At 48.3% G+C, this 23,818-nt stretch overlaps 1 protein-coding gene across 1 annotated transcript in view; it reads left to right on the forward strand.

Moving 5' to 3' along the window:
* The window catches only part of PRCP (prolylcarboxypeptidase), a 299,660-nt gene that overhangs the window by 109,481 nt on the left and 166,361 nt on the right, over window positions 1-23,818 (forward strand). Inside the window, exon 2 of the mRNA XM_085623236.1 lies at window positions 1,567-1,707. Within this exon, the coding sequence (XP_085479362.1) occupies window positions 1,567-1,707 (141 nt within the window). The remainder of the gene's footprint in view (window positions 1-1,566; window positions 1,708-23,818) is intronic.

Below are 23,818 nucleotides of genomic sequence, written 5' to 3' on the forward strand. Positions count from 1 at the left end.
GTAACAAGCACCCAAGTTGTGCGATTTCTCCTTAAGAACGTGCAAATTACCACCAACTTCAAGTTGGTGGTAATTTGCGATTTCTTTGAAAGATGCACTTTTTTGCATTTTTCAAAGTGTCATGTGGCGCACATACATGCCCTTAGGGCATGTATGTGCGCCACATGCGCACACATGCTCATTTCAGGGGTGCATCAGGGTGTCCTTATGACACCCTTGCACTATTGAAATTATTCTCAATTTGCGATTCTCTAATTGCGAATGTCGCTAATTGAGAATGTCTTCCCATTCATTCCTATGGGCCCCCTGGCCCATAGGAATGAATGGGAAGGTATTCCTTAATTGCGATTCGCAATTAAGGAATCGCTAACAATTTGCGGATTTTTACTCACATCTCGTTTGCGATTCCCAAATAGCGATTCTCAAAAAATCGCTATTTGAGAATCGCAAATAGAGAATTTGATACATATGCCCCATAATTTCTAGGAGACCAAAATTAAACCGTATTTGCATAAGCTCAAAATGCAGGAAGCATGTTTTTGGTGTCAGGCTTTTGTTACTGAGGCTGTAGTACATTGCCACAAAGTACTGGCAATGCCAACCGGTTCCAAAGGTGAGACCGCTTGGTTTTGCCAATGCTGGTTACTTGTTGGATGTAGTCCTACCTGTGGTTTACAAATGCCTAACAGTCGGAGTCAGCTGTTCGTTAAGCACAATAAACTGCACAATACTGGATTGATTTGAAGTTTGTTTAATGCAGGGGCGTCGGGAACCCCGCCCGCTTAAGCAACTACAGCAGGGTGGAGTTCTTGATGGGCCTCTTCTGTCTGCAACTCAGCAGACCAAGGCTCGTAATTAACGTGAAAGGGTGGGTGAGTGAGTGGATGAGGGAAGGCATGTAACTAAGAATGGATGAGTGAAAGAATGGATGGATGAGTGGAAGGAATGGATGGAAGGGTGGATGGATTAGTTAAAGGGTGGATGGATGGATGGTGAGAGAAAGGATGGCTAGTTGGACGAGTTAGTGAAGGAATGGATAGATGTGTGAAAGGTTAAATGGATGGATGAGTGGCGGCTGAATGGATAGGTGTGTAGAAGGGTGGATGGATTAGTAAAAGGATGGCTGGATGAGTGCAACGGTGGATTGATGGATGAGTGAAAGGTAGGATGTATGGATGAGTAAAAGCTAGAATGGATGGAAGGAAGGATGAGTGAGTTAAAGGCTGGATGAATTCATGAAAGTATGGATGGATGAGTGGATGAGTGAAAGCATAGATGGATGAGCGGATAGATAGAATGTTGAAAGACTATGATGGAACAAGGATTGAATGGATGACAGAATGTAGAGGTTAAATGGTGGATATCAACAGGTGGTTCGAACGATGAAAGGATGAATGCATAGTTGCTTAAATAGAAGAGACAAATAAGCTCTTTTGGGGAGGGTCAATCATTTGCTTCGCTTGCTTGGTGCCATGAGAGCTTTGTTTCAAAGTGCGGGGTATTTCAATTTTCTTGCTACTCCCTTGGTTTAATGTATTTAAAACACTGATCTGTTTTTTTCCACAGACTGATCATTTTGGGTTTGATGAAGATTCATCCTTTAAGCAGCGGTACCTGCTGGCAGATAAGTACTGGAATAAGGATGGCGGGCCAATACTTTTCTATCCTGGAAATGAAGGAGACATTGAATTGTTTTGCAACAATACGGTTTGTGACATTATACTCTTTATTTTACTTTTTTCCCCTAATAGGACACACCTTTAATAAGTAGATATAGAAGACAAAAACATATTTTGATTTTATATTAAGTCTGCACACAGTCTTAGATGTAGATTTTAAGTATGATATTTTAAAATCTGGGTTTTAAATGCACGTTTATATTAATGTAATGTTTGAATGGATTTTATGGATTCCCATTTGAGCAGTTTTTCACATTTTCAACCACAATTGCAGAGTTTAGTACCCAATGTAATGCTGCGCAGTTTACCATCCTTTGTAGGATGGACAGCTGGTTTGGCTTTGCTGTGACATGTTGATCACTGCAGATATTAGTGGTGAGCACATAACTCACTGAGCTATCTAAAATAAGGTACTGGCTCACCTCAGATATCTCTACTAGTAGACAAGTATGATTTAGCTGGGTAAACTGGGTTTGATCCTTGTGAGTTAATGTAGACCACAGATAGTATGTTACTCCGTATTTACTCTTTAATCCGTTATCACCGGAGTCTAGAGTGCAAACAAATCACTCAGGAAAAACTGAATTACTCCGAGATGCAAGACGACCTGGTGCAATTACAACGGTGCTTCTGAGCCTGTGCAGCTAATGGTGGATATGTATCTTGTTGGCAAGTCAAAGTGCTGCAGGACGGCATCAAACAGAATTGCACAACTGACAGCAGACAATAAACAAGCGACAGTCTAATCGGACAGGGTCAACCCAAACTATCACACAAGGGGACACTAGGCTGCAAGCTCTTGTGTCGCTTTGACCTAGGGTTTAAGCAGAGCACAAGCAAAATGATCTAGAGAGATTACAGAACATTTCATCAACAGAGCTCACATCAGTCTGGGATGGAAGGGAGCCAGGCCTACTGGAAGGGAAGTACTTGGAAGCAGCGGGATAGGCGAAAATAAAACTGCATTGAACTGAAAACAGGAAAGCAAGCAACTAGGTTACTGTTAGGGGAACTGAGACCGCGTGCTGGGAGAGGTGCTTTCTTTGGGATACGAGTGCCTCGGCTAAGTGTTTAAGCTGCTGCACTAATAGAAAACAGAAAGCACATGTCTTCATCCAGGAAGTCTGAAATGAACCCTGGGTTTGATAGAGTGGTGCCTTGCCCTGGCTCTAGGTTTTTGGGAAGTATAGTTTTGTCAGTACAGTGTATCTTTGGAGTTACAGTTTCTGGTTGCAGTGTCACAATATCAGGAAGGGCAGCTCAATAGTTACTATTAGCTCAGTGTGATATGTTTTAGCACAGTAAAGTCTGTCTGCATTGTCGCTGTCTGTCTCTTGAGGGTTGAAAAGAGCAAATTCTGATTCCAAATGTTTTGGAAGACCCCACAGTTCATTAACAGTAAGCAGCAATGCTTAAATGGGTATTGAGTTCAGATCCATGTGTTCCAGTAACACAGTGCACTATAAGAGACTTCGGGCCTGATTTAGAGTTTGGCAGACGAGATATTCCGTTTCAAAGGCGACAGAGTACCCTGGCCGCCAAATTGATGGTTGAACGGAGCCCCGGTTAGCTCCTTCAACGGACTACTTCCTCTGATGATCCTATTTAGAGAGGATGTTGTAAGACTTTCTTTTCTGTCTGTCACCACCAGAAATATCCTTGTGGTAGGGGACAGGAAAAATAAATAATGACCCCTCCCCACACATTCTCGAGGTTTGGGGGCCATTAGTATCTTTTTTTTACAAAAACAAACTTCCACTTTGCGAGTTGGTTTTTGAGAAACATAAAAAGTTTGAAAAGTTTGAGGGCCGGCTGCCATAACTGATGGTACCGTCTGTCAAACCTTTGCTACATGGACAGGAATCGCCAAGATGTCGGTTCCTGTCATAGCAGTTCCTGCCAATGTAGAGAGTTGTCCGCATGGCAGGTGGCAGTATCTCTGGATTGGAGAGGTATTATTTTCCTCCATCCTGATGGAGTAAACTCCGACTGCCAAAGTCTAAATCAGGCCCATAGTGAGGTTTTTTTTCTTTTTGAAGGGCCATGTTCAAGGCCTTCGTCGTCCAGACAGTTGAAGTTCCTAGGTAGCGGAAAAAAGCCTTGATCGTGCTCTTTATAAAAAAAAAAATAAAAAAAAAATCCTGTTGACCGATCCCACCATACTGTCTAATTTTCATCTCATTGTTTCCTTTGCCTTTCAAAGTCCTAGAAAAGGATGTTAACCTTCAGCTTCTGTGTATTTAGATGCCAACAAATTCCTCCCTTCCAGCCAGTCTTACTTTTGCCCTGTCATACTGAATCTGCTTTGCTTTCCACCGCTCATAACTTGTGCTAAGTTTTCTTCACTACTCTTGCATGTCACTTTCCCTTTTTTTGCTACCAGTACATCCTCTCATCCAGCAAATGGTCTATACTACTGTTTGTTGTACCTGCGTTGCTCCCATGAATCAAGCTAAGAATACAACCTCACTTTTTTGCCTCCAGTTTTAAATTCCTTCACATTTACAGAAAGGGTTAAAATGTTTAATTTTACACTTTGCTTTTTGATGTATATATATACTTTACTAATCTGCTAAAATTAATTTTCTAAATAGTCACGGACCCTCTGAGTAGGTGCTGTGGACTTCCAGGTGCCCCTGGACCACCGTTCAAGAACTGCTGATTTAGATGCTTTATTAATGCAAAGGTTGTATTGTCAGGTCTTTTTTATCTGCACCCCTTGATAGTTCATTTGTGTTATTTTTACCTGAGGGTAGGTCTGCTTCATTGTTGGATCCCATTGTGTGTACGATCCCCAGGACTGAAGGCCCCACACAGTGATAGTGGTAGACAGAAAGTATGCTATCTTCTCTACATTTCCCCTTTGTTGTTCTATCCTCTTTCCTTCCCCTTAGCAGCAGCCACTGTAAATACAGTGTTTTGGGTCTGGTTCTGAACTTGCATACCCCTTAAACCCATTCACTGGCTAAGGTTTGCGCACCTCCGTCCTGTAGCTTTTAAACAAAAATCGGCATTAATTTGTTCAAGCACATCTTTATGGTCTCTTTGTGCACCCATACAAACAATGTTTTTGGGCACATTCAGGGCTATGTATTAGAGCAAAGCCTATTTCTGATGGATACATCTGCCAGTGGATTCCTCACCTTGTGAATATCCCCTGCGCCAGCATTCCACGGAACTTTTTTCCCCAGCTCTCTACGCCGACGTGGACGACGTCATAATGCATCAGCTCCGCTCGCGACTCCGTATGACGTCTCCGGAGCCATAAGAGAGCCACGTCGGCGTGATGACGTCAGTTCCCTTTTTCGCGCCGTCAACGCGCAACGGTTTTTCCAGTACTCTCCTGCTACTTTGTAGTTTTTCGGTGTTACTGTGAGAGAAAATCTGTTATGTCTTCGACGAGGAAGTCGGGTTTTAAGCCCTGTAGGGAATGTGGGGGCCACATGTCTATGACAGACCCCCATGATGATTGTTTGTGGTGCCTTTCATCTGACCACGACGTCGAAGATTGTTCAAGCTGCAGGAGGATGAATCCGAAGGCGTTGAAGGAAAGGAAGGCGAAGCTTTTTATGGCCATGGCCAAGGCCAAAAAGGAGAAGAGAGGTAGAAAGAAGGAGAGGTCGAGACCGGAGTCGTCGACTTCACGTTCATCGAAGTCGAAAAAACATCATAAGAAAAGGAAGCATTCCTCTCGGCGCCGGCCTTCGAAGAACAAGGCGTCGAGATCGAAGTAAGGATTTGTCTCCTTCTCGTTCTCCTTCTAAGTCTCCAGAAGGATCTCCTTCGCCGAAGCGGAGTCCAGCGCGGTCACCGGCGCAGTCCCCGGCGCAGTCACCGGCGCCATCACTGGCGCCGTCTCCGGTTCCAGTGGAGTCGTCTGTTTCTGATGATGAGCAGGAACAAAGGAAGGAGCCTTCTCCAGGGCCTGAGGATCCTACGGCTCCGGTAGAGGACACTGCGGCGCCGTTGCCAGGTACTCCGCAGATGGATCCAGGATCGGTTCCTTATCCGTAGTTCCCGGCTCCGGGTACGGATTCTTTGCATTTTTGAAATGCTATGTATGGAATCTTCAATCGGGTTGCCTTCCCATCCGGTGCACCGACTGGTCCCGTGGGTCCTATGGCGTATGCTCTAGGGGTACCGCAGCAGTATGCTCAGGCCCCGTTTATGCCTTTTCTGCCGATGGCGCCTTCGTGGCAGTTTCCGGCGCCATCTGGGGATCCATCGCGACTCCGGCTGGATCGTCATGCTTCGGAGCCTTCCTCGACACCGTTGCCGACTCCCTCGGCGCCGCGTCCGGCGCCGCCGACTCCGTCTTTGGCGCCGCCGACTCCTACACCTCTGGCTCCACCGACGCCGCGTAGGGCGCCGACGACGCCGGCTCCACGGATTCGGTTGAGAAGGGAGGTCCAAAGAGTCTTGGATGAGGAAAGGTATAGAGTGGAGGTAGAGGAAGGTGAAGTGGACACGACCTCTGATGAGTTTGGAGGGATACAAGAGGCTAGTGGCCTGGATACGACTCCTGAGTGGGAGCATACTTCATCTAGATCATCTCCAACTCAGGAATTGATTCCTTACCATATGGTTATAAAGAAGGCTGCAGAGTTGTTGGATTTGCAGTTGCCCTCTGCGGAATATAAATCTAACCTGCTGACAGAGGTGTTGCATTCACCTACTTCGACTTCTGAGCCTTTACTGCCTTTTAATGAGGCTATTTTGGAGCCTGTTTTGGAGGTATGGCGTAAACCACTTTCTTCTCCAGCGGTTTCCAGGCAGGTGGCGAGAAGATACAGGGTGGCACCTGGGGATCAAGATTTTCTTTCTACGCACCTGTCTCCAGAGAGCCTAGTTGTGCAGGCACCCTGCTCGAAGCATGCTTCGGGAGCGTTCCCTCAGTCTCCTGCGGACAGGGAGTCCAAAAAGGTGGACCAGGCAGCTAAGAAAACTTTTTCATCAGGAAGTATGGCACTTAAATCTACCAATGCCACGTGCTTGCTAGGTCGTTATGTGCATGCCTTAATGGACTCAATGAAGTCTTTAGCCCCTAAGCTGCCTGAGGGTGATAAGGCGTCCTTCATGGAGGTGGTCGCAGATACTCAAGCTGCTGCAAGACAAGTGATTCAATCGGGGCTTGATACAGCAGATTCAGTGGCAAGAATAATGGGCTCGCCTATAGCCACGAGAAGGCAGGCATGGCTCCGTTCATCTGGCTTTTCTTCGGATGTTCAGGCCACATTGGTGGATTTGCCGTTTGATGGATGAAAATTATTTGGAGAAAAAGCTGACTCCGCCCTACAGAGATTTAAGGACAGCAGGGTAACAGCTAAATCTTTGGGTCTGCAAGCTCCTGCTAAAGGTTTTGGTTTTAAAAAGTTTAGGTGTTTCGGAAGGTCTTCATTTCGCTACTTCCGGCAGCCTCAGCAGCAGCAGCAACAACAGCAGAATCCCCTCTATAGGTCCTATATAGGGAGACAAAAGGGTCGGAGAGGTTCTGGACGCAACCCCTCTTCTTCTTCTTCCTCCTCCTCTGCTCCAATGAGGCTTCAGGGAAGCAGCCCTAGATCCTCCATCCTGGATCATGTAAGACCTGTGGGGGGTCGGGTGTCCCACTTTCTGCGGAGTTGGAAATATGTTACTACAGACCTTTGGGTTTTGAACCTCGTGGAGACTGGATACGCCCTTCCCTTTCGGGAGTTTCCTCCCCCTTACCCTCCTTGCCAAGGTTACTGCTCGGAAGACCATCTGCTTCTTCTGCAGAAGGAGGTGCTAGCTTTGCTTCAAAAAGGTGCGATAGAGGTGGTTCCGGAGCAGGAAAGGGGTCAGGGATGCTACTCCCGGTATTTCCTGATTCCCAAGAAGGACGGCAGATTGCGTCCGATACTGGACCTCAGAGTCTTGAACTTTTACCTGAAACAGGAGAAGTTCAAGATGCTGACCCTTGCACAGGTTCTTCAAGCGTTGCAGCAAGGAGACTGGATGGTGTCGCTCGACTTGCTGGACGCGTACTTCCATGTCCCAATCCTGAAGTCGCACAGGAAGTGTAGGAAGGTGGATATCTGACTATGGTTACCCCCAACTTTTTTGCCTAGTGTCTAGCTGGTTTTTCGACTTAGTTGGCCTGAGATCCTGCCATTCAGGGTCTCAGGCTGTCTGCTCTCTCTTTAAAATGGACTCCATGTACCCTAGGTACATAACCAATTGGTAAGGATCACCTTATTGGACCCTGTACAGTGTACCCTAGGTACCCAGGGCATAGGTGTACCCTAGGCCTCCCAGGGGCTGCAGCATGTATTATGCCACCCCTGGTCTGGCCTTCCAATCAGACACAACTGGCTGATCACTCAGCTGGGGCAAGGTCGTGTAATCACCCCTTGCTTAGATATAGTATACCTATATCTACCCTTAAAATAGACACATGTGTACCTATCAGTCACTCCTATGGCAGGCCTTAACAATCCTGGAGGCAGAGTGCTTGGTAACATGTGAGATGGTGCTCTAGCATGAGCTGAGCCTGTCTGCAGCTTTCGGAACCATGTCCTTATAGCTGTTCTATGATATAGCCTACCATATACTCTTAAAGTGCCTTATAATCTTAAACGGTTATGGTAACTATGGTTTGGCTTTATCAAAACATGTTGTGTAAGGTGTCTAACACTTTGGAATAATACCCCCATACCATCTCTGGTGATGAGGATATTATTCCCCCCTTCTAGACGTAGAGACATGTTAAAATCCTACTTTGCTGTTTAACTCTAACCAAAGCCTCAGCATCACAAAATGGATGCTGCTGCCACAGACACGAGTCTGACCTCCTGCTGCTGGGAGTGATCCCGGCAAGGGAGGCTTGGACAATAGGTTTCCTGCTTGGGGAGGTGCTAGCACCTCCCCAGACAGACTTTAGTGTATTGGGGCAGGGAGGGCTGAAAAGAATGAGACATGCCTGGGGCACACAAGGTGTCCTGTGCATAGTCCAGTTCAAACCGGTGCTGGGGCACTCCAGCCCCAGTCCTGGCGCGAAACTGGACAAAGGGAAGGGGGTGTAACCACCCCCCTCCCAGGTCCCACCCATAAGGCGTGACCTAGCAGGTAACCCAGCCCCCCAGATTAGTATAAGAGTGGTAGCTGGGCCCCAGGAGATTAGATTATCCTGAACCTGCAACTTGAACAGAAACTCTGGACCTTCGACATTCGACGAAAGAAGAAGACTGAAGAATCTCCCTTGTGGCCAAGGAGTGGCTACCCTGTGCAAACAGGCACCATCAAGAGACTACCCTTTGCTTTGCTGAAGTTCTACGAGGGACCGACTGCAGAGCCCGACCAGAGCCTTGACTTCCAGACTTCTCCGACCCTGATCCACATCCACAGCCGAGCTGAGATCCGTGGAGGCGACGAGAGACGTGGGACCGGCTAACTGGGAAAAGTGGCGAGTATCTTCCAGCGCAGCTTCTGAGGCACGCTCGAAGTTGTGCACCGGGGATTGAGAAGCCCCAACCCCAAGCACCATCTGCATCGAAGATCAGCCCCCCACACTCCACGAGTCCTGCGTGGGGCCCTTCTGCATTTTCCTGCTTGCCGCGTCTGTCCGTTGGCTAGTGGCCTATGTGACGACGCTCCCTGAAATCTTCACTGCTGGTTTGGCTCCTCCAGACTGGCTCCCGCTTCCCTGCAAAGGAGAAGCACCCCAGACCTTCCTGGTCTGCACCAGAAGCAAGTCCTCCGTTCTTCGTGGGTTCCGCTTGCCAAGGCTTGGTGAGTCCTAGTTCAACTTCGACGCCGCCGACAGCAAGAGCCTTCATGGGACAGCTCGCCTCCTGGTCCTGGTCGTCCTCGACGTTCCCTGGTCCTCGTGGCTGCAGCGACAAGCTTCACCTTCACCTGCAATCTTCACGACATCGCCTGGTTCCTTCCTGGTTCCACGTGGTCACTGGCTAGTGACCTTGACTCTGTCCCTTCTGCTTGCAGGTATCCTCTCTTCTTGATCCCAGCCTTGGGATCCACCGGACACTCTTCACTGACTGCCTGTCAGCAACTTTCCTTCAGGCATCCATAGAAGTCCACGACGAAACCTGACGCAAGTTCACACCTATGCACCCGCAGTCCGTGGGCTCGGTAACTTGGGTACTTCGGTGCTCACAAGGGTAGTGACTATCCTAGGGTCTAGTTTCCGAGTCTCGACTCTCTAGCTGCTTCAGAAGTGTCCTTAAACTGTTAATTTCTAACTGCTAGTAATTCTATCGACTTTTACGCATTACGCGTGAGTGTTTCCACTCTGCACCTGAATCCCGTGGGCCTCCCACTTCCTAACTGTTGCTAGTGTAGTGTAGCCCCAGCGATTCCCTAGGCCTAGGCCTATCCTATTTCCGTGACAGTGGTCCTTATACCACTTCTTTAGTATATGGTTTGCGTGGCCCCAAGGGCTTAACTGTATTACTTACCTGTGTGACTTAATGTATGCTTAAATAAGACTGTGTTGTACTTACCTCTAATCTCATAAAGAGTGCTGAGGGTTTGACTAGAATAAATACACTTTATTTTATATATATATATCTGTTGTGGTGTCCTTTCATTTGGTATTCAAGGGATTAGATATGGTATCACAGCTGGCTTCACATGCCGTTCAGAGTTTAGCCTAAGACTGCTCTTGTCCATGCTACCACTAGGATAGCTGGTCTATAAGGTTGACTTTACAACCAATCACCATAAGGGTTGTTTCGACTGATATAAGGTGTACACTAGAACTAGTGACATCATACATCAGGCCAACTTCTCACAGGAAGTATCTCCGTTTTACGGTTGGGTCGCAACATTACCAGTTTGCGGTCCTCCCGTTTGGTCTTACTACCGCACCTCGAGTGTTCATGAAGGTGATGGCAGTGGTAGCGGCCCATCTCAGGAGGTCGGGGATTCCGATTTTCCCCTACCTGCACGACTGGCTTCTGAAGACAGAGTCCCCAGAGATGGTGCAGCATCATCTGCAGGTAACATCTCAGCTGTTGTTCGAATTGGGTTTTTCGATAAACGTGCCCAAATCTCACCTGGTGCCCTCTCAACGCAACCTGTTCATAGGGACGGTACTGGACACGACTGTGTGTCGAGCATTTACTCCTCCTCAAAGAACTCTCGACATTCAGGAGATGGTCCCTTTATTCCACAATGGAGCGGTTGTTCCTGTTCTGAAGGTCGTTCGTCTGCTCGGTCTGTTCGCCTCCTGCATTCTGTTGGTCAACCATGCACGCTGGCACATGAGGGCGCTCCAGTGGTGCCTCCGCAGGCAGTGGTATCAGCACAAGGGAGATCTCAGGGAGTCGATCAGGATCTCCAGAGAAGCTGCAGCGGATCTATCTTGGTGGAGCGTGGAGGGCAATCTGTCTCAAGGAAAGCCCTTCCATCTACCTCCATCGATGGCCACGGTGATAACGGATGCCTCCACCTTAGGGTGGGGTGCTCATCTGGGGGATCTGGAGATCAAGGGTCTTTGGTCTCCGGAGGAGAGGTTGCTTCACATCAACCTTTTTGGAATTGCAGGCGATTCATTTGGCACTCAAGGCCTTCCTCCCTTCCCTTCGCGGTCAGTCTGTTCAAGTCCTGACGGACAACACTACCGCGATGTGGTATGTCAACAAGCAGGGAGGAGTGGGGTCGCATTGTCTCTGCAGAGAGGCTCTGCGTCTATGGTCCTGGGCTCAGGACCATCGGATTTGTCTGATGGCAAATCATCTGGCCGGGGTGCTGAACGTACGTGCGGACAATCTCAGTTGGCAGTTCTCCGCCGATCACGAGTGGAGGCTCCATCCGGAGGTGGTTCGTTACGTCTTTCGGACGTGGGGAACCCCTCGGGTGGACCTGTTCGTCACCCGCGAGGACGCGCACTGCCCGTCATTTTGCAGTCTCCAGTATCCGATGCAGGGGGCGTTGGGGGACGCGTTTCAGTTGAGTTGGGGCTCACAACTCCTTCACGCGTTTCCTCCCATACCCTTGATTCCTCGGGTTCTGAGGAAGATTCGCCAAGACCGGGCCCAAGTTATTTTGGTCGCCCCGGATTGGCCAAGAAGGGTGTGGTATACAGATCTTCTCCACCTCTCCTCATGCCCTCCGCTCTGTCTCCCTCTGAGGGCAGACCTCCTCTCGCAGTCGGAGGGGCAGGTTCTACACCCCCACCTCCAGAGCTTACACCTTCATGCCTGGAGATTGAACGGGGCAACCTGAGTTCTTTCTCTCTCCCACCTGATGTGGTGGATGTTATTTTATCGGCCAGGCGACACTCCACCAAGTCCATTTACTCCTACAGGTGGTCCAAGTTTGTAAAATGGTGTGGAGAGAGATCCATTGACCCTTTAAAAGCACGTCTTTCTGAGGTGCTCCAGTTTGCCCTTTCCTTGGCTCAGCAGGGCTGTGCTGTGGCCACAGTCAAGGGCTATCTTTCGGCCTTATCGTCCTTTCTATGTCTACCTGATCAACCGTCATTATTTAAATCTCCGGTTGTACTAAGGTTTATCAAAGGCCTTACAAACAAGTTTCCTCCTACTCCTTTTGTAATGCCACAGTTGGACCTCAATCTTGTCTTAACTTTTCTGATGGGGTCCCCGTTTGAGCCTCTTCATAGTTGTCCTCTGAGACTGTTGTCCTTTAAGATGGTCTTTCATATAGCCATAACCTCGGCAAGGAGGGTGAGTGAGCTTCAAGCTCTTAGTTCTAAACCCCCTTTTCTAACATTACATGCTAAAAGGATGGTGCTCAGGACCAGGGCTGCTTTCCTGCCCAAAGTTGTTACTCTGTTTCATTTGGGGCAGTCTATTACGCTCCCTGTTTTTTATCCACCTCCTCATCCTTCCAAGGAGGAGGAAAGGCTTCATCGCCTGGACCCAAAAAGAGCTGTCAGCTTTTACTTGGACAGAACAAAAGATTTGATTGTATATTGTATACTGTGTATACTTTGAGTCTGTCGTTGGTCCACCTGTACGCCTCGGGGGCACGGAAAAAATGGGTGGAACTGACGTCCTCACGCCGACGTGGCTCTCTTATGGCTCCGGTGACGTCATACGGAGTCGCGAGCGGAGCCGATGCATTATGACGTCGTAGAGAGCTGAGGAAAAAATTTCCATGGAATGCTGGCGCAGGGGATATTCACAAGGTGAGGAATCCACAGGCAGATACTGTATCCACCAGAAAAAGCGTTACCGAATGTAAGTAACTTGTTCTTTAGAACACATTCCCAAATTGTGACAGAATCACTGCTTATCATGCACATTTGAGGACTGAAATCGGGACTAAATGGAATGTATAAAAACAATATATTTCTAATTCTGTACAACCTAAGGAATCTATTGGTGCAAGCCGGACCTCCCTTTACCTGACTGTCTGGCCGTGAGGTAGCTCTGACCATGACTTATGTCAGATGTTTAGCATTTTTCCCAGAAACATTGTAAGTCTCCCTAGGATAGGAACATATCTCTACCTAGGCTTGAGTGGCCCCCTCCCGCCCACACCTTTATGTTATGTTATGTTATGTTATTTGTTTATTTCTATAGCGCACGGCTACTCAAAAAGAGTGTCCCGGCGCTTTAATGGAGAAAGAGACAATACTGCAACATAACAAACATAACACCAGATAAAACCAACAGAAAAAAAGGGCAAGAGGTTCATGGAGGACCGACTACTGAGTGAACAGCCACGTTTTAAGGCCTTTCCTAAAAGCCAGTAGGCTGGTGACTCCCCGCAGGGCCAGTGGTAAAGAGTTCCACAGCTGAGAAGCCAGCAGTCCAAAAGAGCGGCCACCGAGGCGCGCTTTCTTTACCCGGGGGACAACAGCAAGATGCAGGACTTCCGACCTCAGAGACCTGGTTGGATGGTAAAAAACCAGTCTCTTATGGAGATACTTGGCTCCCTCCTGGTGAAGAGCTTTGTAGGCCAAGGTCAGCGCCTTAAAGGCGATCCTCTTGCGGATAGGAAGCCAGTGTAAAGTTACCAGCAGGCCCGAGGCCCTGGAGCGCCTGCTAAGGCCAAAGATTGCCCTTGCCGCGGCATTCTGTACCACTTGAAGCCGCTGCAACAGATACTCTGGGAGGCCCAGGTAGAGAACGTTAGAGTAATCCAACCTGGACCCAATCAGAGCCTGGACAGTCAGCGCCCTGTGATCCACGGATAGCAGAGGAAGAAACCTCCGCAACATCCTGAGGATGCCAAAGCAGATGCCCGACACCCCCAGGATCTGGGATTTCAAGGTAAGCCTGTTATCCATCTTCACCCCCAGATTCTTAGCAACCTGAGAGGAGCAGGACGGAGGGAACATATCCCGCGGCCACCAGGTCTGCCAATCTGGTTCTGTGTCGCACCCAAAGAAAAGTACTTCGGACTTGTCGGAATTGCACTTAAGGCTGTTTAGATGGAACCAGTGAAAAACAGCCCCAAGGCAATCCCGAATGCTCTCCCCATCGAAGTCACCTCCTCTCTTACAAGAGAAGAGGAGCTGGGTGTCGTCCGCATAGGATACGATCTGGGCACCATGCGACTCCACCAACGCCGCCAAAGGGGTCATAATGATGTTGAAGAGGGTCGGGCTCAAAATAGAGCCCTGAGGGACCCCGACTCCCAGAGGCGGCATCACGGCGGAATCCGGCGGGGCCCAGATCGACTGCCGGCGGCCGGCCAGAAAAGAAGAGAACCAGTCGAACACCGTCCCCCGTAGGCCTATCTCGAAGAGTCTAGCGAGAAGACCATCATGGGGAACGGTGTCGAACGCCGCCGACAGATCTAACATCACCAGCATGACTTTGCCCCCAGAGTCCAGAACCTCTTTAATGGTTTCCGAGACCTCCAGGAGCGCAGTCTCAGTGCTGAGATGGGGACGAAAGCCAGATTGGGTGGCATGCAGGATCTCATTAGATTCAAGAAAATTGGAAAGCACGCCTTGGACGTGCTTTTCCAGAATCTTCGTGAGGGCCGGCAACAGAGAGATGGGCCTATAATTAACCGGGGCCTTCGGATCTAGACCAGATTTTTTGAGCAATGGAATCACCATTGCCTGCTTCCAGGCCTGCGGAACCACACCGAGCCTCAGCGAAAGATTTAAAAGCGGATTAGCCAATGGGTTGATCACCTCCGCGACTTTCGCCAGAAATTTAGCAGGGCATGGGTCGAGAGGAGATCCTGATTTTAAATTGCCCATAAGAGCCAGGGAGTCCGGAGCAGAGATAGAGGGAAACACACTCAACGTTGCCCCTGGCCCGGCCTTCGGCAGTGTGGTGGTATCAGGTTCAGTCTGGCCAGCAGACACTGGTACCAGGAATGACTCCTGGATACGTTGGATCTTGCTCGTAAAGAAGTCAGCAAGGTCCGTGGCCCAGGTACCAGATGGTTTTTGGTCCGAGGTGTTAGACCAAGGTGAGGTAAATTCTCTCACAATGGAAAAAATCTCCTTGCCAGAGTTGGAAGCCGCATCTTCCTAGCTTGAGTATACCAGATACTTATTGGTTTTCTATGGGTTCAGGGTGCCCATTGATGAAAAACTGAGTGCAGTGCACTTTGGACATTTGGAAAGCAGCAGCAAGTGAAATTCGGGGTTAGGGTACCTGTCTCTTGGTCTCTGGTATCAATCATGGACTGTATGGAAACATACCACAACCTTATATTTTGAGAATCTACACATCATAAAGTTTCTATCACTGGTTGACAAACCCCTTTTGCCCTCATTAGTGGGTCAGGACAAGATGCTGAACAAGATTTCAACATGTTATCCTCAAAACATGGTAATTTGCTGTAGATATCATATCCCTGCAAAGGATTGTCTCAAATCTGTATTCCCTAGGTCTTCTGATTGTGGGGTTATCTGAAATGGGTGGGTTCTTCATGGGTTTGAGCAGTTAGTCACATGAGGGAATGTTTTTGATGGGAGGTAAATATTACATGTGAAGAGCTTGCAACGTTTCCATCCATACCACCTGAGGAGTGGAGTTGGCGAAGGGGGGCACACCTCCTGGATTTCCATGGAACTAAGAACAGAGAAAAGCCTCCGTAAGAAAATAGAACGGTCCTGGAGAAAGTTCTATTACCCGGCAGCTAAAGGCCTCTATAAAGAGGTCTTGAAGAGATTTCATAGGCTAAAGTGCAGCAAGATGATGGAACACTTTTCTAACCAAATCGATAATTCAAACAATTTGGCCAAAAATGTTTTAAAATCTTCAAAATCTTCACAAATCCTTCAGCTTTGGATAGCACATTTGTGCCCTTGTCTACTCTTTGCTCTGAACTGTCAGATTATTTTGAGGAAAAGATACAAAAAATCTATTCCGCTTTCCCTTTACCGGCCCATCCCTCCACCTATTTGCAAATTCTAACCCGAGACTCTCCCTGCATCTTGTCAGAATTCCGCCCGTTTGCTCCTGAGGAGTCACTGAAGGAGTTGTCTTAATGCAAGTCGGGCTCTCCAGGAGATCCGTGCCCTGCACGGTTCTTTAGATCTCTGGCTTCCAAATCCGTTGCTGAACCAGATTTGGAACTCCTCCCTGAAATCTAATATTTACCCAGTCACCTGTAAACAAGCATTTCTGTTGCTGTTATTAAAAAAACCTGAGGCCGACCCAGCGGAGCTAAAGAACTTTAGGTCTATTTCCCTACTCCCAGCACTGGCGAAAATTCTGGAGAAGGAAGTACAGAAGCAACTGGCAGAATTCCTAGAAACGTATAGTTACTTACATGACTCGCAATCGGGTTTTAGAGCTGGGTACTGCACGGAGACCGCGCTTCTTGAAGTCTCTGAAACAGTACGTGAATCTGGGGACCAGGGCGCCTCAGCAATGCTGGTATTACTTGACCTGTCCGAAGCTATTGATGCTGTCGCACACCCGATTTTGCTTGACAGATTGAGAAAAGTGGGAGTGTGGGGAATAGTTCTGTCTTGGCTTCAGTTGTTCCTGGAGAATCGCTTGCAGCAGGTGTTTCTGCGTCCTTTTGTCTACTCTCAGAAACCCCTTGTTTGCGGGGTGCCCCAGGGTTCGTTGCTGAGCCTGTTGCTTTTCAATGTCTACCTTGCTCCACTGGCTACCCTTCTTGAGACATGGTGTGTGTGTAGTCTCTTATGCTGATGATACACAGCTGGTGTTCTCTTTCAAAGAACACTCGGAGACAGCTGTTCACAACTTTAAGCAATGCCTCAAAAACATTGCGGTTTGGATGAATGAGAATTGCTTAAAGCTTTATGCCGAGAAGACTGAGGTCTTGTTTTTTAGTCAGGCGGCTCCTCCACCGTCTAGTCTGTGGTGGCCCACAGAGCTGAACCCACCACCGATTCGAGTGGAATCGGCCAGAAATCTGGGAATCAAATTGGACAAAGACCTCTGTTTCAAGATGCAGGTGCGCCAAGTCTCTTCTACGTGCTTCTGGAAGTTAAGAGCTATCAGGAAATTTTTACACTTCCTCCCGGAGGGCTGCAGGAAGTCCACGATCCATGCTCTGGTGACCTCTCAGCTGGACTACAGATAATTCAGAACGCTGCGGCCAGACTGATCCGTCAGGTGCCCCTTCGTCACCACATCTCCCCTCACAAGACCGCCTTCACAAGCCTGTAGGACAACTCCCAATCATCTACAAGGAATCCATCAAATGTACAACATCCACAGAAAACGCCACCCCATTCATGGAACACCTGCACTTCAAGCTGCAAATCTTCGAAAAATTCACCCTGAACGGAACCCTCACATACCACCACCCAAACCACGAGCCACCTATACTAACCTCATCACTGACTTTGTTGCTCTGCCCACCATTGACTCCAGAGCCTACATTCTCTCAGTGGCCACATCTTTCACCTGGAAGACGGAAATGACCCTTACTCCACAGCCCTCCTCGAAAGCTTAAGCAACATTGAACTCACCCAGCTCGTCACAGAACTAACACACACCGCAGGACACCCACTGGAACCCATCTTCACCACAAGTGACCGCATCAAATACAACTCCAACACACAGCTCACATGGACCGACCACTCCATCATCCACTGCCAAATCAACACACCTCAAGTAAACACCCCTGCCAGGTTCAGTATTCAAAGTCACAGATGGGGCAAAATCACAGAAGCAGACTGGTTGAGCGCCCTAAGCACTGATCAGCCTAGCCCCATAGACAACCTCGACAAGGACTACAACTTTAACATCTGGATCAAGAACTGCGAGGACTGCCTCGCACCCATCAAACCCAACAAGCATAGTAGATCAAGCAAGCAGTCCAGCTGGTAAACAGAAGACCTCCCCGACACAAAACCGCACTATAAATAGCTAGAAAGGAAATGGAGAGCCAGCCATGACATCACCGACAGCACTACCTACAAGGCTTCACTCAGACGCTATCACCAGCAAATTAGAGACACAACGAAAAAAGCACCAGTGGACTGCATTGAAGGAAGCTCCAACATCTTCAAGGAGTTCTTTTCGATTGTCAATGTTTTCACTTCGCCCTCAGCCACTGTCAACAACATTGCTGCCTCCCAACAACTCTGCGACAACCTGCACATATACTTCCACAGCAAAATCGCAAACATCTACAGCAACTTCACACATCAACCCAACCCCAGAGAGCTCTTTGCTAACCTACCCACTGCCAAGCAAGACGGCCACCTGACCGAATAGACAACCCTCACCAGAAACGACACAGTTACAGTCATGCGGACCATCCACTCAGAGGCCCCAACGGACCCACGCCTCCACCACCTCTACAACCTGGGAACATCGCCAATCAGCACCACCCTGACCCACATTATCAGCACCTCCATCATATCCGCCTTTTACCCGGATGAATGGAAACTTGCAGAAACCAACGCCCACCTCAAGAAGCCCACAGCCAACCAAATCCAATGAGTAACTTCTGACTGAAATCTCTGCCCCCTATCCAGCCAAAGTGATTGAGAAGGCCATTAACCAGCAACTCACAACCCACCTCCAACTTCACCATCTTCTAGACAACACACAATCAGGATCTGTAAAGAACCACAGCACCGAAACAGCACTCATTATGGCCACCTACGCATTCAAAACATCCTGGACTGAAGAGAAACAGCGGCCCTCATCCTGCTCTACCTCTCCGTGGCCTTCAAGACTGTCTCCCACAACACACTCATCAGAAGGCTCCATGAGATAGGCATACAAGGATCCACTTTCAAATGGATCTGTTCCTTCCTCAAAACCTTAAAAGACAGTCTGTCACCCTTCACATCAGAGACCAAGAAATTGAGGTGTCATTAGGAACGGCCCTCAGCCTCACTCTATTCAACATATAAATAACACCTCTCACCTACATCATCCGATCACCAATCATCTCTGTTCTCTCCTACGCCCATGTTACCCAATTCATCCTCTCCCTGATGGCCAAGACAAACACCACCAGAACCAGCTTCACCATGTGCATGACCATGGTAGCAGACTGGATGCAAACCAACTGCCTGAAGCTCTACTCTGAAAAGACAGAAGTACTGGGCTTCGACAGCAAGCCCCTCCCATGGGATTCCACCTGGTAGCCAACACCCACAGACCACGCAAGAAATCTAGGGATCGTCATAGATGACAAGCTCAACATGATAGCTCAAGTCAACGCAATGTGGACCTCCTGCTTCCACATCCTACGCATTCTGCGAAAGATCTTCAAATGGTTGCCTCAGAACACCATACGGACCATCGCCATCACCAGCAGGCTGGACTACAGCAACACTGTCCACACCGGAATCTCCGAACAACTCATATATGTATTCCAGATCATCCAGAACGGAGCTGCAAGACTCCTACTCGATCTCCCACGCTATGCCACACCCACATCACACCGCACCTCAGGAAGCTTCACTGGCTCCCCATTCACAAGCGCAGCAAATTCAAACTTCACACACACATACAAAGCCTTACACAACACAGGACCAGAATAACCTGAACAGCAGCATACACTTTCACCTACCCACCAAACACCTACTCTGCCTCACTCTCGCAAACTTCCTGGATCCGTAAAAGCAAAATTGGAGGTCGCTCATTCTCCTACACCGCACCCAAGAAATGGAACACTTCAGAGCCTTCTCCTCAATTTTTGAGTTCTGCAAAAAGTAGAAGACCTGGCTCTTCATATAAGCACCGTGGAACCACACACTTACACACCCTGCCCAAGCGCAGGGATACCCTCAAATCAACATAGCATAACATAATCCACTCACCACAGATGAGAGATGGAGAATTTGTGGCTACTCATGAAAAAATAGGCAGACATGCTCTTGAAGGCTTTAGGAGAACCTCATTGCCAGTAAACCTAGGAGTACACACTATTGTTGTCAGAGGTACCGTGGCAAGAGGCAAGTATAAAAGCGGGACAGTCTCTGTTAGAACTTGGGGTATTAGTCGAGGGGGCTGAGTACCCTTATCAAATAATAACCACAGTCCTTGTCAGGGTGAATCCTTTAAGTCACTAAATTAACCTGAGCTCAACGCCCTGGTATCTATGGCACTAAGCAGACACTTGGATGCGATGTGTAAAGTACTCATGAAGTATTCAAACAGTAATAAATTCAGAACACAACAGAAGAAAAATCCCCAACCAATTAACAAAAATAGAGAATATTTTAATAAACAAACACACACCAAAACAACAAAATTCCAATAGTCAGAACCAAAGTTATAGATTTGTGAAGTTTCAATTTAAAAATAGCGCCAAAAAGAGTTAAACACTGACTGCAGTCATCTGGTTGTTCTTGACTGGGACATGGTAATGTTTTAAGGACGACTGCAAAGAAATGCAGGTCGGATACAAGGACCAGGTTCGTACTGGTCAAAAAGTTACCTTTTCACTTAGAAACTTTTCAGACACTCAGAAAGTCTTTAAAGCAAACCCAAGGAGATGATGGACAGAGCGCCAAAACTTTTCAGACACTCACCCCCAGTCACTGATCTGGTTTGAATCCATCATCATTCTTTAGCTCACTTCACCACCTCACTTCAGACCCAGCTATATGCAAATCAGTCTTGACCCTGTGCCTCATGGGAACAGTCCAGCCTGAACTGCCAAGCCAGATCCTCCCTGAACCGGAAACCAGCATCCTGGGACCAGGCAAGTCAGCAGACTGTGGCTGAAGCTGATCTTGATAGCAATAGGGAGTTGAAGTCCGAGGTCTCAGTGGTCGTCGATGAAGCCGGGCAAACTCCAAGTGGGTAAAGTTCAGGTTACCCACCCAAACAGTCCTTAACATCGATTGGATGCAGGCAATGGCTTAGTCCAGTGAAGCTTTCTGCGTTTGGACTTTTCGGGGCTCGGATTTCTTCTGTGGGTTAAGGTTTCAGGCTGTGACTGCAGAGGGCTCAAAGTCATTGGAATCCGGTCAACAGCGGTTGGTCTGTATTGGATTTGCTGCTGTGGAAAAGAATGTAGTGGGAGCTGTGGAAAATGTAATTCCAGCAGTGATGTACCCTCATTGAATCAGCTTGGCAGGTTGATTCCAAACTGGTTCTCAGGGCAAAAAGTTGACAAAACGTTTCCAAGTTCGAGGTTTCAGGAAACTTTAGGAGTACACACTGATACCAGCCAAGGTTCCAGAACCTTGAGGACAGCATGCGGGGGTCAAGACTCACTCCAGCAGAGGCCAACAGCAAGGTCCAGGGCAGGCTCAGTTGGAACTGGTCACCTGTGAATGCAAGAAAAGGCCTCTTGAAGTTTGTTGTATCCATGTAGCCTGAGCAGGAGGTCAGCCTTATGACTCTTAGAGCCCACTTCTTTGTCCTGGGTACAAGAGGGGGAGCAGGTCCAGTGCTTTTCTGAGGTCAGAGACAGCAGGATTAGTCATTTTTTCACAGGGCCGGCAGTAATCTGAGGTGGGTACTCTGGGTACTACATTTAGGACTATCCTGGGAGTGGGGGAAGCTCCTGGCCACTCTCTAACCAATGAGGCAATATTACCCAAGGGTAACCCTACCCACGTTTACAGTACTTCCTGTGTGCTCTACTGCAGACAATTCCACAGTACCCCTCTCTGCCCAACATCAATAGGACAGAACATTTCTCCCAGCTGTGCAGAGCTTCTGAGCCCACACAAGATGTGTGGCCAGGGGAAATAAGCAACCCTTCCTCTGAGCAGCTACTTTTCCACTTGGCATGGGGCCTGACTGGCTAGGGGGACAAAGGAAGGGTGCAAACCCAGGTGTTCGCTACAGCTGCCTGCGACAGTATAGGCCTCTTTGAAGTTATTTATATTCCTGGGCACAGCTGATATAGTCAGTCTGCCAGAGAAACAGAACAACTTCCCACACTCATGCCCTTTGTCTCATCTCTTGGTTCAAGTTCACATCTCAGAAAATGAGCTAGTAGGCTCCTGGGTGACAGTTGGTTGCTTATGCAAATAGACTTCTAGAGACTTTAGACAGATATTAGGCCACTTTCTAAAAGTACCAATTCTAAAAACATATAATAGAAATCCAACTTTACAAGTTGGGTTTGTAATAATAATTTTAAAAAGTCAAAAAATTAACTCTGTAGGTGTTTCCTAAGTAGACATAGCAATATTAAATGTAATATTGTATTCCAGTGCTTTCCTATGGAATAGCCAACCCTGCTAATGTGAAAATAGCATTTTGGGCCTTTTCACTGCATCGACATGTTTAACATTAAGCATTTACATGACCTAATTTTAAATACCATGCACCCTGCCTTATGGCAAATAAGGCCTACTTAGGGGTGACATTAATATTTAAAAGGAGGGTTTAGACCTGTTGAAAGGGGTTATTTTATCAAGTCGAATTTGCAATTAAAACCTGCACAGCTGTACAATACTGGGCAAGTCTACAGTCCTGTTTGCCCTTTCTCTGTAGTGGGTGGCACAGTGAGTGCTGCAGCCTGCTGGTGGCATTTAACATACAGACCCTGGGTACACTTTATATATACTAGGGACTTATAAGCAGGGTTGGATTTGGACCACCAATGGATGTGGCTATGGATCCCATTGCAAAGAAGTGTTGAAGTTACTGCAAGAGTAATGTGGCAGGTAGCAGCCCCTATCGTAGCACAACAACTGTTCCAGGCTCCGAGTGGCCCGATGGTGAGCGGAGCCATGACTGTCGCAGAGGGCCTCCCTTCCCCATCATTCGGCCAGTTCACTGGTGAAGGAGGGGAGACCTGCCGCTCTGAAGAAAAAAGGACACCCGAGATGCAGCGGAATAGCTCCATGCGGATGCTCAGTACCTCAACTCGCTGCACACCAACTCCTCTCTCCCACTTGCCACGAGGTGATAGCAATGCAAAGTCTGACTGACTCAGAACAGTGACGGTGGCAAGTGGCGGGCCCCACTGGCAGCAAGCAACGACTGTGCCGAGTACTGTCGCTGACTGTCTCCCACAGCAATGATTCTATTCATTCCTGATGGCAGCAAAAATGAGGCCATGAGGACGCCAGTGGGGTCGGGTCCGGTAGCAGCCGCCAGATATTGCAGGCGTACGAGCTCTCCCAAAAGAAAGCCATAATTGTGTGCTGCAGCCCGCGTAGGGTCGGGTCCAACGACGTGGGATTACATACCACGCCACAGCATGCGTGCGAGCTGCGCTGCCATAAATAGAACCATGATTGCCCAGCAGCCAACTTTGAACTGCGCGGCGGCCCACCTGCTCCTGCCTCTAAAAGCAGGAGCCAAACCCGCCTAAAATCACATGTCAATCAACTAACTCACTCGATAACAATTGGGCACTCACCCGTCCTCCTCTGACGTCAGTGATATTGCGGCACTGTCGGGTGTCCTTGTAACTTATTGTTATATTGTAGAACACCACTCTCTGTGCAGCTGAGCTGAGCTATAGCAGCTGAGCCAGAGAGCCCCCAAGCCTGCAGGGAGGAGCGCGCACCATGCGCTGCAACTGCAGCTTGTATGGTGTTTTATTATAGCAGTGCTCTCAGCTTGACAGCTTGGACGCGATAATGCGAGACTTTGAATTTTAGTGCTGTGATGCCGATCACCACACTGAAATGCTTTAGTCTAACGCCTGATGCGTGGTACTTGACAGGGCAGCGTTGGCCTGATAGAGGTCTGCTGAAATACATTGCTTCTGCACTGGGCTAGTCCCTTTGGGCTGAGGTGAGAATAAACCAAAAGGTAGAGAAACACCTGGTCTCTGCAGACAGGCCTCTGAATACTGCCTGC

This window comes from Triturus cristatus, chromosome 8 (genome assembly GCF_964204655.1).
Source record: "Triturus cristatus chromosome 8, aTriCri1.1, whole genome shotgun sequence".
Taxonomy (NCBI): Eukaryota; Metazoa; Chordata; class Amphibia; order Caudata; family Salamandridae; genus Triturus; species Triturus cristatus.